The 15,982-nt window shown below is 37.1% G+C and overlaps 3 protein-coding genes across 10 annotated transcripts; 1 reads left to right on the plus strand and 2 right to left on the minus strand.

The window, feature by feature from the left end:
* The first annotated feature begins 524 nt into the window (after window positions 1-524).
* On the plus strand, window positions 525-5,819 carry LOC113730635 (basic leucine zipper 2). Of its 4 annotated transcripts, none has more exons than XM_072078649.1 (5): window positions 525-845; window positions 1,754-2,430; window positions 4,333-4,408; window positions 4,761-4,887; window positions 5,311-5,572. In XM_072078649.1, exons 2-5 carry the CDS (start codon window positions 1,883-1,885, stop codon window positions 5,346-5,348), a joined length of 789 nt encoding a protein of 262 aa, XP_071934750.1. In that variant the 5' UTR covers window positions 525-845; window positions 1,754-1,882; the 3' UTR covers window positions 5,349-5,572. The 4 variants fall into 4 exon arrangements, with proteins under 4 accessions (XP_071934750.1, XP_027111268.2, XP_027111267.2 ...); XM_027255467.2 differs by having other exon boundaries at window positions 530-845; window positions 1,017-2,430; window positions 5,331-5,819; XM_027255466.2 differs by having other exon boundaries at window positions 530-845; window positions 5,331-5,819.
* A 189-nt stretch (window positions 5,820-6,008) lies between these two features.
* Window positions 6,009-10,709, minus strand: LOC113730636 (vacuolar protein sorting-associated protein 60.2). The gene is made up of 7 exons (XM_027255469.2): window positions 10,280-10,709; window positions 9,203-9,354; window positions 8,291-8,384; window positions 7,498-7,569; window positions 7,250-7,361; window positions 6,853-7,007; window positions 6,009-6,321 (listed from the first exon to the last, which is right to left on the minus strand). The coding sequence occupies exons 1-7, from the start codon at window positions 10,346-10,348 to the stop codon at window positions 6,268-6,270; spliced, it is 708 nt and encodes a 235-aa protein (XP_027111270.2). The 5' UTR covers window positions 10,349-10,709; the 3' UTR covers window positions 6,009-6,267.
* Window positions 10,710-11,199: 490 nt separating this feature from the next.
* Window positions 11,200-15,681, minus strand: LOC113730639 (uncharacterized). Of its 5 annotated transcripts, XM_072078650.1 has the most exons (7): window positions 15,080-15,676; window positions 14,737-14,784; window positions 14,562-14,654; window positions 14,392-14,441; window positions 13,577-13,833; window positions 12,245-12,690; window positions 11,200-11,580 (listed from the first exon to the last, which is right to left on the minus strand). In XM_072078650.1, exons 5-7 carry the CDS (start codon window positions 13,791-13,793, stop codon window positions 11,311-11,313), a joined length of 933 nt encoding a protein of 310 aa, XP_071934751.1. In that variant the 5' UTR covers window positions 13,794-13,833; window positions 14,392-14,441; window positions 14,562-14,654; window positions 14,737-14,784; window positions 15,080-15,676; the 3' UTR covers window positions 11,200-11,310. The 5 variants fall into 5 exon arrangements, with proteins under 5 accessions (XP_071934751.1, XP_027111274.1, XP_027111273.1 ...); XM_027255473.2 differs by lacking the exon at window positions 14,392-14,441 and having other exon boundaries at window positions 15,080-15,681; XM_027255472.2 differs by lacking the exon at window positions 14,392-14,441 and having other exon boundaries at window positions 14,562-14,784; window positions 15,080-15,681.
* Window positions 15,682-15,982: the final 301 nt, after the last annotated feature.

Consider the following 15,982-nt stretch of genomic DNA (forward strand, 5'->3'; position numbering starts at 1 on the left):
ACACTGCTTGGATAAAAGCACATACGTGCTAGAGTTTCACCCGATTATAGACTGTCAACATTCTTTCATAACTGATGAAAGTTGCTGGAGTTTGAGCTCCTCCTCCTCTTCAACCTTTACTGTTAATAACTGTTTATCTATGAACCTTTTCTTCTCCTGATATGTAATTCATTCTTCGTATTTTATCCAAAAATAAAACAAAGAGTAAAAGTTCAACAACCATAAAAAATGAGAGCAATGGAATGTCATGTGGGAAAAGTCAAGATCAGATGATCAAGAAAATTTGTTGTCGCAGGGCTCGCAGCCAATAATGATGACCAATAGAAACAAAAAAATTAGAAGGAACGCCGAAGTGGGACAAATTTCTCATGATTTGAAAACGAGTTGGTAAATATCTAAGGACATGACTCATGAGATCATTAGTCCTAAACTTGTTGGAATGAGACTGTAGGCCTGAATAGTCAATTCCAAGATCCTAGTTGCAGTAATTAATCAAATCAAAGCCCGCCATGCACAATTGCCCCCCACACATTTTCTCTCTTTTCTTCCTCCCTCAGCAACACTTATAGCCAGTAGTAGATGTAGAATATCGTACATAGCATCCAAAAAAGTGAAAGCTCAGCTGAGCTGTTTACAACTCAATCACCATTCACTCCGTACACTCCTCCAATGCCACTGGACTCACTCCCTCCCTCACATTTGCTACCAACACTTCCAGCCTGTTTTGTGCATTTCGAAGTTTCAATCTTTACTCTGTAAAGCCAACCACATCAATTTTTCTTTTGCCCGCTACATGTCACTGTATCCCACTATTGGGCCATAATTCAGAGAAACCCATTAAAGAGGTACGTCGTTTAAGAATCCTCAGTTTTGCAATTTTGTAGAACTTAAAAAAATCTTTTTGCAATGAAACAAAAATGAGATCTTTAGTGTGGATTTTTTTTTGTTCTCTTCCTTTTTGGACTCTATCATTGCTGTTGGTTGCTTGTTTCTTATTATTTGGTGTTTAATTGCAGAGAGAACTTTTGATAATGGGAAGGAAAACCGAAAAGTTGTGGTCTTTAGTGTTTCTCGTAATTTACTGGCATGAAAGAAAAAGGGTTCACCTCCAATTGAGTGATTATCTTGGTGTTTTTGATTCCTCTTCTTTTCATTCCTCCCCCAGGGGAGTGTTGGTTGGCCTTTATCAGAGGGACTAGTTAGGTTTCACAATTTTCTTTTCTCTCCTTTCTTTTAACTTTTTATTTTACTTGTATTAGCGATTTTCTCAGATTCTTTTCTGCACTGCAATTGTTGGGTGTCTGCGTTAACTGTTGCATCCAAAAAACTAATCCCACGTTTCTCTATTTTTCAATCACAAAATATGATGAGCATAGCTCCTTCTTTCATCTCTTTTGTTTCTGTAACGGTTATACTCGAGCGACATAATTTTCATTTGGGGTATATAGGTATTTTTTCGGTTTTTTTAATAAACAAAGGTTTTTTATTTAGTAATGATGTCGGACCTTTTGAAGCTGTCTTGAGCTCATTTCTATCCTACAATCCTCCTTCAATTGAAAGATTTGAACAAGAAAGATCTCTGAAATTTAAGCTTCAAAACAATTCTACTAAGGTTTTGAAAGTCGTTTACGTGCATTTTGAATAACCATAAAGATGCAAGAGTTATACTCTTTAGGGATTTGTAAGTCAGTTTGTCACTTTTCTTATAGCTGCATAATTTTCTTTTGCTTTTGTAATTCTTTTTACCAACTAGGTAGGTGTAGGATGATGGCATAAAGAGAGGATTAAGGGATGCTGTATAGTCTGTTTAAGAGGCAAACAGAAGCTAAAATGTGAATAATATCTATTAGACTGTGATGCTCAGCTGGTAGTTTAGTTCAGCATGTCAAGGCAAGCTCATCTTCCTCCTCGATGCCCTTTTCAAAAGAAAACGATCAGCAGGCATGACCCTGCTTTGCCAACCTTGGATAATCACATTTATTTGCATACTCGGCACCACAAGTCTGTGTCTCAAAGCTCCATTGGAGAGGAGAAGCCGGCCTGGCTTGATGACCTACTGGATGATTCAGACTCAAATTCTGGCTACATATTACATCGCCGATCAGCTAGTGATTCCTTGACCCTTTTGGATGATCATGTTCCGTTAGCAAGTATAAATCAGCTTAGTGGAAGTGATACTCCTGCCTCTTGTGAAAGTGATGGAAGCTTGGAGTCTGCTTCTATATATGGCCCAAATTCTCCTCGTGCAAAAGGAAAAATATCCTTCCCTGAGAATGCAATAGTTTCTGCATTGTCAGAATATGTCTCTCACGAACATTTGTGGCATTTAAATGACAGCATCTGTGCCTCTGGAGCTGCTAATTTGGAGTCAGTGGAAGATACTCGTGGTTCAGCTGGGGAGATGATTGCTGAGATGAAGCCAGTTAAACGGTTTGATTCTGGACTAACACGCTCCTTTTTCAGAGAAACAAATTCCATTATGATTATGGTCCCCCAGCACCCACGAACCATTATCTAACATAAGCTGCTTGGTGCATTTTAATCTTGTCCATCTGGTAGAAGTTACATCACATAACTTATTTTTTATATTGCATTTGAGTAAGCACTAGACTTGGTTATGCCCTTTCACCTAAGTTTTGCTCCCATCAACGTAAGAGCAGTTTCGATGGTTCTAAGTGGTTACAAATTCTGATTACTGTATGTAATGGTGTTTAACTGTATCTAATGGTTATGTACATCGTCGCAATGCCTTTAATCCTATTATGCAAAAGTCACTGGTCAACTATGGACCGGGTTACGTGTCCTGCAACTTAGACTTTTTGCTTAATTAACTTCATGTTTTACATAATCTACTATATGTTGTCCGCTCCAGCTATGCAATTTATATGCCAAGTTTCTATACCTTTTCTGGCTATTTGTTTGTATGGTAAATTGTTGCATCTTGGATGTTGAAATACTTTTAAGTTGAATATGGATTTTATGGAGGAGATCTTTATTAATACGATGAATAGAACATCTGACAAGTAAAATGTCTGCAATCATGCATAGCTGCCACCAACTATGGTTTGCAATGAATTAAAATGTAGAACCTGAGATTAGCCAAGATAAGAATCCATAACTGTCCGCTTCAATGGAGAATGCAGGTTTAAGAACAAATGAATGACATATTTCTTTCTTTTGGAGATTGTTTGCAGTAACTTAAGCTTCTCATTCTTCTTTACATACCTGAAGTTTTAGAATATTTTGCAATGAGAAAAGTTGCATCAAAGTTTGTTAATTTTGTTGAAATCGCTATTACATACAATCATGAGACATCTAAGAAAAGAGAACGTGGAGGAGTGATACAAATTTCATCAGATAAGAGTCAAGGCAGGATTTTTAAGAATGATGTATACCTAATTGATTGATTAAATGTTGACTTAGTTGAGTTGAACTGATTGTTCTCAAACTTTTTTTAATTATTAAATCTACCAGTGACTAAAACCGGTCTCTCTTTAAGAATGATCAAAGTACTAACTGTTGTTAATACTTCGTAAATATCTGACACTCTCATTTTCCCAGGCTTCATGTTGTGATCTTTTTTACTAGACGTGATGTGACCTCTATATCTTTGGCATGGGTGTAAATCATCAGCAAAGGCTTTGAACTCTGTAAAGTAGACTTTTACTATAAATTTGGATCCCGAATATTTTGACCACCATGTTTTGGCTCTTGCTTTGTCTTCAAATTAATGCACTGAAATAGTGTCATGCTTCTCAGTTCTGTTAATTCATCTGTTGATTACCTGGGAAGCTTCTCTTTTCTTTTAACTTTTCCAAAAATTTGAATTATTTGTTCAACTAATGATTGTAATATTTTCTATTGTGATGTAGAAAATATCTGTGTTTGTTGATATGATAGTAATAAAGGTACTCCATTGGAGGGGGGGGGGAAGGTTGGGTGGTAAGGTAGGAGGGATTGTAAGTAGGAGGTCTTGAACACCCCCCCCCAAAAAAAAAAGAAAAGAAAAGGTTGCCCCATTGAAACGGACCAATGTAAAAGCAGCATTTTGTCATGTCTTTCTTTCTGCAAAAGTTGCACACGGAAGGCCCAATTTGTGTGAGCAGACTAATTCTTAAATTTTCCCCCTTTTTTGTCTTTTTGAACTTTCTTATGTTTTTCGGTCGCTCTTGTATGAGCACGAAGTAAGTAATTCTTCAGCAGCATAACCATCCATAACTGTGGAAATTGTTGCAAGTTGCCATTCCCGCTTCAAATTTTCTGAATTAGTTTTCTGATTTCAAGGCACACTATTTCCTGAGGATTAAACAATGTTGATTGATGTATGTACAGATACCCTGGGCAGCGATCTCGGGTCCGCAAACTCCAATATATTGCTGAACTGGAAAGAACTGTTAACATTCTTCAGGTACTCTCTGTCCGCAAAGAAATAGCTGTAAAAATATTACATGCTGTATCTAGTTCTCTTATATAGTCTTTACCGAGCATATTTGGACGGTCAAACGATTTCCTGTTATCTATGGTAGCATTAGTTTCTCAATGTGAATTGTTTAGAAGATTGTTTATTAAGTGGAATCAGCAAGTAAAGACTATTAGTTGATAATAAGTTTCTGAACTGCGGCAAACACTATTGGTGGACCAGTTAGCAACATGCCTAACCTTATGGCGTTACTTGTATGGAATTTATTATTGTCTTAAGGCTCATGTGCCTGCTGTTATAAATTTTCATCTGGTAATAGATTAAGCATTTAATGTTGCAGAAAGTGGAGATGGATATGGCTTCCAAGGTTGCCTCGCTGGTTCAGCAGCGTCTTGCCTTATCATTGGAAAACAACAAACTAAAGCAACGAGCACTCAGACTACAACATGAAAAACAAATTGTTGATGGTAGGGTTTCTTTTTCTTTTTCTTTGTTTTGGAGGGCCGGGGTTTTTGTTGGGGGGGGGGGGTGTTGGTGTTGGGAGGTTGCTTTGGGGACACAAACACAGTGAGGCCCAAAAAACCCCAAATTCTGGGGGGATGTTTTCTTCTGATTGTACATCGTGATGCCACATCCAATGCACTCCCCACATATTTATCGCATTTTCTTGTTTTAGTTCTCTTGAAGTCTTAAAAAATGGCTGTAATGTAAAAAGTTCTATGATTCTATGGTTTGCCTTCAAGCCATCATTGTCGGTGATACAAATGTTATGATTAGGTTTATAAAACAACAAAAGTCTGATTCAGGCTGTTGAAAAAAAAAATGTTATGATGGAGGGCTTAGCATGATTTTAATTAAATTTTTTTTTTTTTTTTTTTTTTTAATTTTAGTACCTTGTTACCTTCTGCAGGCCAGTACAAGTCTCTAAGAAAAGAAATGGAGAGGTTAAAAACTTATTTAGCTCATGCCCATGGCAGCAAGGTCAGCACCAATTTCAGTTTAAGCTCTCCTGCGGAGTTAGCAAGTGCAGAGGCAACTTGGCAAATGTTAGACATGGGAAAACTTGATCTTAGCTAGAGAAAGTTAGTACAATTGACAGTTGCACTTTACTTTGTAGCAAATGAGGATTTTATGTAGTAGTTGTTCTAGTCATTGATTCACCTCCAACTAGAACCCATAAATCCAGCATTTTGAGTCTCGAAGTTATGCTAGGATAACGAATTTAGTGACCGAGAAGACCCCTTCGAAAGATGGCCCTGTTATGCGAGCATCACATTTTGCCTTTGTCTACACTAATTTCGCGTGATATGTACTGCCAGAATCATTGACTGATGGAGTTCGACATCATGGGATGCATTCAATATCTTTGTACTCCATATTCATGCTGACGCTTTTTGTACTTTGACCTTTTGTGATTGTCTTTGCATTGCTCTGTTACCATACAGCCGAGGAAAACGAAGAATTATTATTATTAGCAAGGAAAGGAAGGCACGCACCAAAGAGGGCATACATGCATGAAAGAGTCAGGCGCATTCAACTTGACTCGTGAAAAAATCTGAGAAAAAAAAAAAGTAAATGTACAGAGAAATTCAGCCATCCAAGGATTATCTTCATTCTTTTCTGCAATTTCTCCGCACGTGAGGAGATACACAATAATATACTCAAATACGAGTCCATTATTCAGAACAGAATGAATTATCAGCATCCCAAAGCTGGAATAGCAAAATGACAATCAAAGATCAAAGCTGCACATATGTATACAGTAGTAGTCATCCCCCAAAGAACACCTCTTGCCTGGACACCGTCAAAGCACTGACAACAATTCTTAACCACAACCAGCTCTGCCTCTAACCACGAAGTGATGCATGAGGAACAGCAGGTAAACCTAGCTCGTCCTCATCCTGTCCAGCACAATTAAAGATAAATTTGGAGTCAAACAAAAAGGACACGTAGCATACAAGAAAACTGCACAAGCCAACACAAGTATATTAACTTCATAAGCAATATTTCCCACCCTCAACCCTCAACTAGATTTTTTATTGAAAACAACCCAGGTTAAAGTAGATGTCACTATATATATATATATATATTTCAAACTATTTGTACTGTGATGCTTGTATTTGGCCTTGTTTTGTCTCATCTCTTATCTGCATCTTACAAATATCCTTTCTAATCCTGTAATAGCATATATTTTACAATATCTGGTAGAGAAATTGGCGAATAGAACTTTTCCCTCTTAACCGAATTGAGAAACTACAATTTAACTAACAAAGATTCCTTTCTCCATTTCTTCTCTCCCTCTCTGACAAAGTACCACCTCCAACAAATTGCTCATAGAGACAAAATACCTCCTGTGTCTGTGCTCACCCAGATATAAAGGGGAAAGAGGGAGGAAAACAATAATTTCCAGGCTTCTCTTCAGCCCAATTTACCTGTGCTCTGCCAGGTGGCACGGGTGCATGCCCAGTTGGAGCAGGTGGTAGGTTTAGCTCTTCTTCCAGATTAGGTTCCTTGTCGGGTTGAAGATACGCAGGCACCCCATCACTTTCAGTCTCCATTCCCATGTCTGCTTCCAGAGCATCGAGCTCTGCATGATAGATGGACAAAATGTTGTTTGTAACCATTCTCCCAATTACATATAACTTAAACTTCTGGTGCTTTCTCACTAAAACTCGCATAAAAAGTGAATTGTCAAGCCTATGAGCTCCATAGAGAAGTAACAAATCATAACCCAAAGTGGAACAGACAAGAAGGAAAAGAGGGAAAAGAAGAAACAGTTTTCGTTTCTTCTTTCCTGCTTGGGAAGGAAGCCAGGGGAGCAAATCTTACCACCCATCAGTTCCTCCTCATCAATGTCATCAGGTACACTGTAGCTCCTACCAAGAGTCTCTTGAATCTCATTACTAACATCCATCAAGTCCATCATCTCATCTTGCAAGTTCTGCAGAAAAAGGATCATTAGAGATAAAAAGACTTGTTCCATTGATAACCGGAAAAAAAGGAAGAAAAACAAAAGAAAGAAAGAAAGAAGATTGCATAGTTATGAAACCAAAAAAAAGTAGTTAGTAAGTACGAACATCTATGTCTTGAATCTTCACTGTCTTCATCATCCCTTTCAATTCTTTGTTAGCTGACTTCAAAGCTGACATCTGCAACAATGAAAGAACATGGGTCATTGGTAGTTTAACTCCTTAAATTATTGGATTAAATGCCAAATATGCTCTTGAAATGACCCATCTCAAACTCAAACTGTACGTTGTGGGAAACATGTACAAGGAACTCTTGACCCAAGGAAAATCACATATTTAATATTAAAAAACCTCCTCCTCCACATAAATGGTTCCCCTACCTCTAAGGAGGTAGGCAGCAGGTGCCAATCAGGTTAGAAAACAAGCTCCATCTGACAAGTCTTGAACTCTGCCCGCTAGGGCGCTACCAAGAAAAAGACATGCTAACGTGAATTTAGTGCAGCTTAAAAGGAATGAACTTGATTAAACATGGAATAAATCTTTAATTTCTAATACAAACTATCACTAATCACAAACTTAATGTTAACGTGCTTGTAGGCTAACAAACATATCAAGTTGAATTTTACATTACCCTCTATCTTATGGTTGCAGGGATATAAAACTTCTCATTCATCACAATGAAGTGGCAGTTTTGTTTAACAATCACAAACAGAGACAAAAGAACAAGCTCATATATGTATCCTTTACGATGACATATGAATCCGCTCAATTTAGAACATCACAAAGTCAGAAACATGCTAGCCAACATGCACTCTATACAGCTGCCTAGAGCAACCTAGGATATGATCGACCCAATTTGGTTGAAAATGATAAAATAAAATCAAAGCTTCCTAAGACATACTGTTTGTTGAGCATCTTTAATTCCCTCAGCTGCAAAGGCAACTTGGTCAAGGTTAAAAGTCTGGTTATACAGCATATCTCGTTGACCTTCATACCTGTCAACAAAATGTCAATAGTTGCAGATGCATCACTTAACTATCATTTCAAGATATGCAGGCATATATAAGATGTGGAGAATAAAATGAGTTTAAGTCGCACAAACAACTGCAACAAAAAGTGCCCAAGGGTCCACTGACTGAGAATCTACTTCTTTTTAGACTTCATATGCATGCCTTATTAAAAGCTTTATTTTCTTTGCCACTTTTAATCAGTTAGAAAAATGATAAAGCATTTATATAGTAATGTAGCACTATGTCCTCTTAGAAATACATAACATGCATGTTGTTAAATCTTCAAAGTTTCTGTAAAATAAATACTACACAAACTTCTTCTTTAAACATTTAATAAGAGAAAGGTTTACTAAAACAGCTATACTGATGGTGCTATGTCCAAAAGAAGTTCATCCAGCTAATGACATTCTATATAACAGGAAAAAAGAAGAAGCAATCATCTTCAAACAGGTTTTAAACCAGAAAGTTTCAAGATTAGCTTATCTCAAACAGTTCAAACATGCTTCAGTGCAGAAAGGTCTTCCTGTTAAAAAATCGAAAAACAAGCACTAGAAGCTGCCTCTATGTTCTACAAAGGCAACACTTGCACTGCAGACTGAATGGCCCAGTTACTGATGACGAAGATTTTAACATGGAAAACACGAAAGCTTGTACGTATATTTCATTAAAACATAACAACTCTCCTAAGGTCTGATTATCCGTGAGAGACTAATGCATCGACACAGACACACCCCAGAAAAGCCTGTGATTTCTAATTCAAATTCTAATTGTTATTTAATTAAAAAGCCAAGAAGATCACTGACATTCTCTTCTGCTTAAGAACCCTCATTGCACGTGCTTTGATGGCTTCTTGAGCTGGACCAGGTCGAGTTTTCTTCAACTGCTCTCTATACCTTGCAAGTTCAGCATCAAGCTTCTTAATCTTATCCTCAACTGTGTCACCCCTTTTAGTTATCTGGAAAAAATATGCAAGTGCATATACAGTAAGTCGCCTCTGAGGACAAATAAGAAGCTATGACAAAAAGCCAGATAGCCACTAAAACATAAAATTGAACAAATGAAAGAACAAGGCTATTAAATGGCCCACTCATGAGAACCAACACAAGTTGTCAGAATATGTAGTTAATACACAACCCAACGCCAAAAATATAACTTAGCTATATTATAAAAAGCACTTGTGAGTTAACCTTTATTGTGTATATAAACAAATTGAGATGCAACTTCGGCTCCCGGTCATTCTTCATGTCTTTTAAGTTCATAATGTCAAAGACAAACATCCAGGGCGGATTCAAGATTGGCATCACAAAATTTTGGGGTTTAAATTGGCTAATATACGACAGATCTAACTATAAATAACTCTCAAAGCACAAGAATCCTATGAAAACAAAATATCAAGGTAGTGCATTCACATTCAGATTTCTTTAAGCTCTTCGTTTCCTTACTTCAATGGATTTACATCTTCTATCAATGCAGTCTGTTTATAGCATTCCAGAAAACTGAGAATTGAGAAAATCCTTAGAAAACACGGCCATCCAAATGTAATAGTAGATGAAAACATCCAACACACACTAGAATATCTATTAATGAAACTAACTACAGAATAGAATCGAACAACTATTCGAGAGTAGTTAACAATCATTGCACAATTCCATTTCGAATTAACAACAAATCTTCCACTTCAACCATGCTAAAATCGGCTAACAAGCAATTCGCGCCCCTAATTAAGTAAAATTGGATCGTAAAGAAAGAACAACAAAAGCTGCAACTCCTCTAACAAACAAATTGGAGAAATGCTGGTATATACGTAAACAAAACTTTGACTAAGGTGTAAAGAAACTTTAAATAGAAGAGAAGAAGAGGGTAAGGAGAAGAAAAGATACCCGATCGGAGGCGTCGTTGATGGAGGGTGGAGGTTCTTTGTCCTTCTTGACACCAAAGACTCTCTTCATCTTCCCCTGTGGCTCTCTGCAATTCCTTTCCGGTGAAACTTTTCTTACTTGCAGACAAAATTAGGGTTTTTTTTTAAAAAAAAAATTTGAGGCAATATCCGAATTCGAAGGAGAAGATCGAAGATGATACCCAAATTAAAAGCGTACAAGGAAGAGATAGAATGTTAAGTTAGATAAGCGGAGAGGGAAATTGAGGGGAATTTTGATTACGGCTTTTTACTATAACGACCTTTGGGAATTTTCTGTAGTATTTTCTTCGTCAATCCAAGGAAACGTACGTATCTAAAGACTTAACTCTTACGATTCGTTATGGAAGGAAGCAAATGGGAACTTCCAAGAAAATACACTACTGGTACTAATAGTATATACTAATAGTATAAATTTGACTCTACTGCCTTTGCAGATTGAAGCCATTGCCGGCCTCTGCATGTGCACAGCACGTGTCAATGTACACAACAATCCGCAGGTTGTACACCACACCGCATTCGGAAAGCAGCTTTAAATAGTACTCTCATGCACAAATTCCAGTTTTTTTTTTTTTTTTTGGAATTTCAAATCAAGTATTATACAGAATAAAAGGAGGAAAAAAAATAAATGTTTACATTCCATTATTCCAATATTACCATTACCATTTAATTTGCTAGAAAAGTTTCTTTTTTTCTTTTTTCCATAGCAAGTAGTTTAGGCTCCGCTTGGATTGCTATTTTCTAAAATTTTTGTAGAAAAATGCACTGTAATGATTTAATATAATTGAAAAATGTGTTTATGAAAAACGTAAAAATTTGTTTAGGGAAAATGGCTTTCTAATATACCACTTATGGCGTTTCTTGAGAGCTTATTGATCTAACTGGTTGCAGAATTGGAGAATTTGCCTTCTCCCAAAGCAATAATTATACAGTGAGCATTTTATAAACTTACAGATTGCACTTTGACAAATTCACGTGAACACAAAAGTAAGCATCCTAGTCAACATTGGAGCTTAGGCCTAGTTGTTTTCTCGTCTTCCCAACAAATAAGTCCCCAGATTTTATCAAGCCAGGCAGGCGCCCAACAATGGTTATACAAAAAATTTGAGCCACTGCTTCTCTTCTCCCCAGTGAAACGATTGCCAATGCTGATGAAGCAGGCTTATACGTTGCCAATCTCTTCTCGTTTTCTCCTTTTATCAACAGCTTCACATTCTTAGCAGCCACCAAAGCATGCTGTTCAGCCAGGTAGCCTTGTTTGAGTTCCTGAATGAAGATGCGGTTCGGTAAGGACATCTTGCTACAGGATAGGATAATGCTCGCAAACATATGTGCAAGAAAGATATTGCAAGTGATTTAAATGAGTCTACAAGTCAATTAGAGAGCATGACTACATCTTCTGTTGCATTTGATAACCGCAGTAGATGAAAAGAAATACTAAAGCCTTGATGGCAGGATAAGTTTCCCCAGAGCAAAGAAGCTCTTGTATTGTATGATTACTGTCAGTGGAAAATCAGTATCTAGAGTTAACTAGCTAGATGCAGTTCGATGGAAGTACTCAAATTGAAAATTTCCGTCATTCCTCGAGTAGAATCCATAAATGCTGACAAGGTGCTATTCTCAGGTCACCTTTTCTGGAATTCTTTGTTAACCCTAACGTGAAACCTACGACATTCCAAAGCCGATTCCAGTTTTCTTTTGAGAGATAAAGTAACCGTTGACACATGGTAATCTCTTCTTCTAAGCTTGTAGAAAGTGGGGACAGATGGGTTGTGGGCAGTTCTAGCCGCTGTTTCAAAAATCAATTTCAAGCAGAATTGAAACATCTATTTGTTACAACCAGAAAAAATAAATTTTGACAGAACTACGGCAATAGAGAGTAACCCCACGTCCACAAGAATAGTTTGTTTAAAGAGGTAGATATACTTACAGGAATATCAGTGACATCACCAATACCAAACACATTCTTGTGACCTTTGACTCTCAAATTTGCATCCACCATTAACTTTCCATGGACATCCACCCTGTCACCAAAAGTAGTCTTCTTTAGCCAGGATGAAGCAACTGGCTTGCCTATGCAGATAAAGTGGCAATCAGCCTCGATGGTTTCTCCGGCAGATGTTTGATAAACGCCATTTGAACTTTCATTCAAGTTAACTGACTGCCCCAGGATGACTTCAACATTCTTTGAGATCAACCAATCAAGTGCCTTTTTTCCTGCCCTTTCTCCAATAAACTCTAACAACCTAGATCCCCGATGAACCAGTGTCACCTTCTTATCAGGAAAATCCACAGCTATTTCACCAGCAAGTTCTACACCAGTTGGCCCCCCGCCAATTATCAATATTGAGTTTGCAGAACTTATCTTCTCATGTTCTGTAAGAAGAAAAAGTAAATTGATGACCAACCGGCAACTAAAACAGCAAGTTTCTTTAGAGTCACTGTAAACTTAACAAGCGATAGTATAGAAAAAGAAAAAAAGGAAAATTTTTAAACATTTAAATATTAGGTAATCGGCATTCAACAGTTAACTTACAGCAATTAATATCACTTTTCTGCTAGGAAAAAACAGCAGGCTTCAACAGTCTACTAATTCATGTCTATATTTAAGCCGTTTCCTAGTTTTCATCTGCATTCCTAAATTCAAAATTTGAAATAAGCATGCAGTCAATTTCTCTATGCTCCAATAGAGATAGGTCTTATTCCTTGAATACTATTAACATATGAAAGTCTAGGATTCAAAAACTAAACCAATCAACAGGCCTTGTCAGAATCATTAATCCAGTTCATATAGTGTCCTTTTCAGGAGCTAGAGGAAATGTATCTCAAGTACATCAAAGTATATATAATAAGATACAGAGAGTAGATGAATGTTAACATCAGAAGAAGCAAGCATCAGAATATCTTGTAGAAGATAAATGTAGGGCAATACAGAAAGTCAAGAATGTAAAAGAAACTATGAAACCAATTGCCTCAACCTCAATAACGTGTAGACCAGCATGCACGTTCTGATGGCTAAAAGACACTTTTAATCCTCAGTTTCTCATTTCGCACACGGGCAAGAGTTTTGACTGGTAAATAAAACTTGTAAGTTAGGTATCACCCAACCCAAGTAACACTAAGCCTTCCAGCAACTATAGGAGGACTGTAGTTATAGAAAGACAGAGAATGTAGCAATGGGAAAAAGCAAATGGATCAATCATTTAACTATGAAGTCTGAGACAATGCAAATGCTATACATTTAAGTCATCCATTGTTTTACCTGCTTGGTAGTAATTAAGCTTCTCAGCCTTTGTGCTGGGGCCATCACCCATGTGGCCTGTGGCAATTACAAGATAATCATAAGCTACCATGCGTCCTTCTGTGGTCAGGACTTCACTGTCTGTGAGATCAACTGCAGTGGTTGCGACGACGTGTGCTTTAGGCAGGTATTCTACATGATTAATTAACGATCTTCTCGCAAATGAAGGTTCAACCATTGATCTCAAGCTTGCCCAGGTGATTTCAAAATACTCTTTCCTGTTGATATTTTGCAGCTTTCATTAGTGAAGTTTCAATAAAGCAAATAGAACCAAAAGGAATTAAAATGGTTTTATCAAGGTAGAGGATGGATTGACAGCTGATCACTTCATGCTAGTCTCAAACTTGAGAGATGCGAGTTTTATGTATCTTAGATACCTATAAAGGTTGAATACTAGATTAATGTTGCAGTTCGTTTGCCCTACCCCTTTCCCTGTCTCCAGTACTGTCATAGCATCCTTAGTTTAGAAGATCAAAAATTCAGACACTTCGATGCCCTTGTAGACATGTAAAATGATTTGGCATTTAAGAAGTAGAGCCAGTTCACTACACATTCTGGAGTTAACATTGAGTAAAGACTACTAAATTAGAATGGAATTTGGTTATAGGGCTGAAACCAACATCTATTCAATAATATCTGAATATAAAAAGAAGATAGAAACTTTATTTGCTCATATATTTTTGGCAAATTGCTAATAAAAGTGACAACCAACTACAAATAGTAGGACTATGATCGTTGTAATTAAGCATTTGATCCCTGAATTTTCTAAGCCATACCTATCAAAGATAGATAGAACACTGAGAATAATTAGCCTCCGTTCCCAATCCTAAGCACAAAACCACCCAAATTAGATGGAGCCATATTTAGCACCTCCATTATCAAGATCAGTGTCTTAAGCTGTAAACATGCATAATTTGCATTTAGGAAATTAAACTCTGCTCTGAACCTGGTATTGGTGAACCTGACATTGCTCCTGAACATGGAGAGGATGTGCAGGAGAAATTGCATTTTTCAACCGAGAAGAAATTAACAAAACCACCTGACATTTCTCCAGAACTTAAGCAAATTATTTAAAAATGACTATACAATTCTTGTCAATTATAAAAAGTTTCCTTGCTTACCCTTAAATCACCTTCCAAATGAAATCAATTAGCGGTTCGTCCATGTCACTACAAAACAAAAGCTTCCTAGGCTTATTCCTTTGGAAAGTAAATTAAGCACTTAATGCAATACCACCCAAAGATGTAACTCGATTTGACTAATCAAACAGCATGCAGCAGATGCATATTACTGAAACATAATTAAAATCCAATAGAGGAAGTCCTCATAGAACAAAAGGAAATTACAATTAAAAAACACCATATTTCTACAAAAGAGGAGAAAAGTTAACAATTTTGCCTCATGCCCCGATCCAAAATTAAGTATCTACGAGGGAATGAGAGAGTGATGTCAGGTGTGGCTTACGTATCAATCAGGTAAACATCTGCATAGTTTTGAAGGGTCTTAGCTGCCAGAGAACCCGCAGCTCCGCCACCAATAACCACAACTCTCTTCTTCTCAACGGCCAAATCGTCCAGACCCATCTTCCAAAAATCGAATAAAAACCCCAAAATCAAGCAAATTGAACAACTGGGCTCTCACATCAGATATTAATACAGATATGTAACAGGGGTCTGGTGAGCGAAGGTGCCTAACAACCTGGCTTTTCCTCTAGGTAGAAGAAAGACATGAACTCAAAAGACAAAGAAATAGTGTCAAAGCTGGCAAAGAGATTCTATAAACTTATTCCGTTCATTCATATGAGCTGTTGAGTCATTTTCTATGATATGCTTATGAATTGTTGTCATGAGATACGCAGAGCTCAGGACAAAGCACAAAGGATAAGGCAGCAAAGGATCCAACGTTTCTACTACCGCCACCATAATCAAGAACTCGTTTCCCAAACAGGGACCGGTTGAGAAAAAAGAGCCATTTCGCCTATGAAAATGGGGACTGTAGCGGCGGGGTGTTTAATAATCCCCGCGTGGTACGTGTAAACTTTCATACACCTAGATTTTAATCCGTTACTTAAACGGTTAAACGGGACTCTACAGAATTTATTAAAAAGAAAAATTATAACTTGATTGATAAAAGGTTTAGAAAACTTTCATGCTTGTATCGTACAACATCTTATTAATTTATTAAAAATTTTAAAAATGAAACACAATAAATTGATTGATAAAAAGATTTAATAAACTTTCGTGCTAATACCGTACAATGTCTTATTATCAAAAGGAAATAAAAAAGAGTATTGTACAATGTCTTACACTCAACCAAGACACCTTCAATGCTTGTTTAATTTGTCTTTTCCATTTACCTCCACACCAT

The sequence above is a fragment of the Coffea arabica genome, chromosome 2e (assembly GCF_036785885.1).
Source record: "Coffea arabica cultivar ET-39 chromosome 2e, Coffea Arabica ET-39 HiFi, whole genome shotgun sequence".
NCBI lineage: Eukaryota > Viridiplantae > Streptophyta > Magnoliopsida > Gentianales > Rubiaceae > Coffea > Coffea arabica.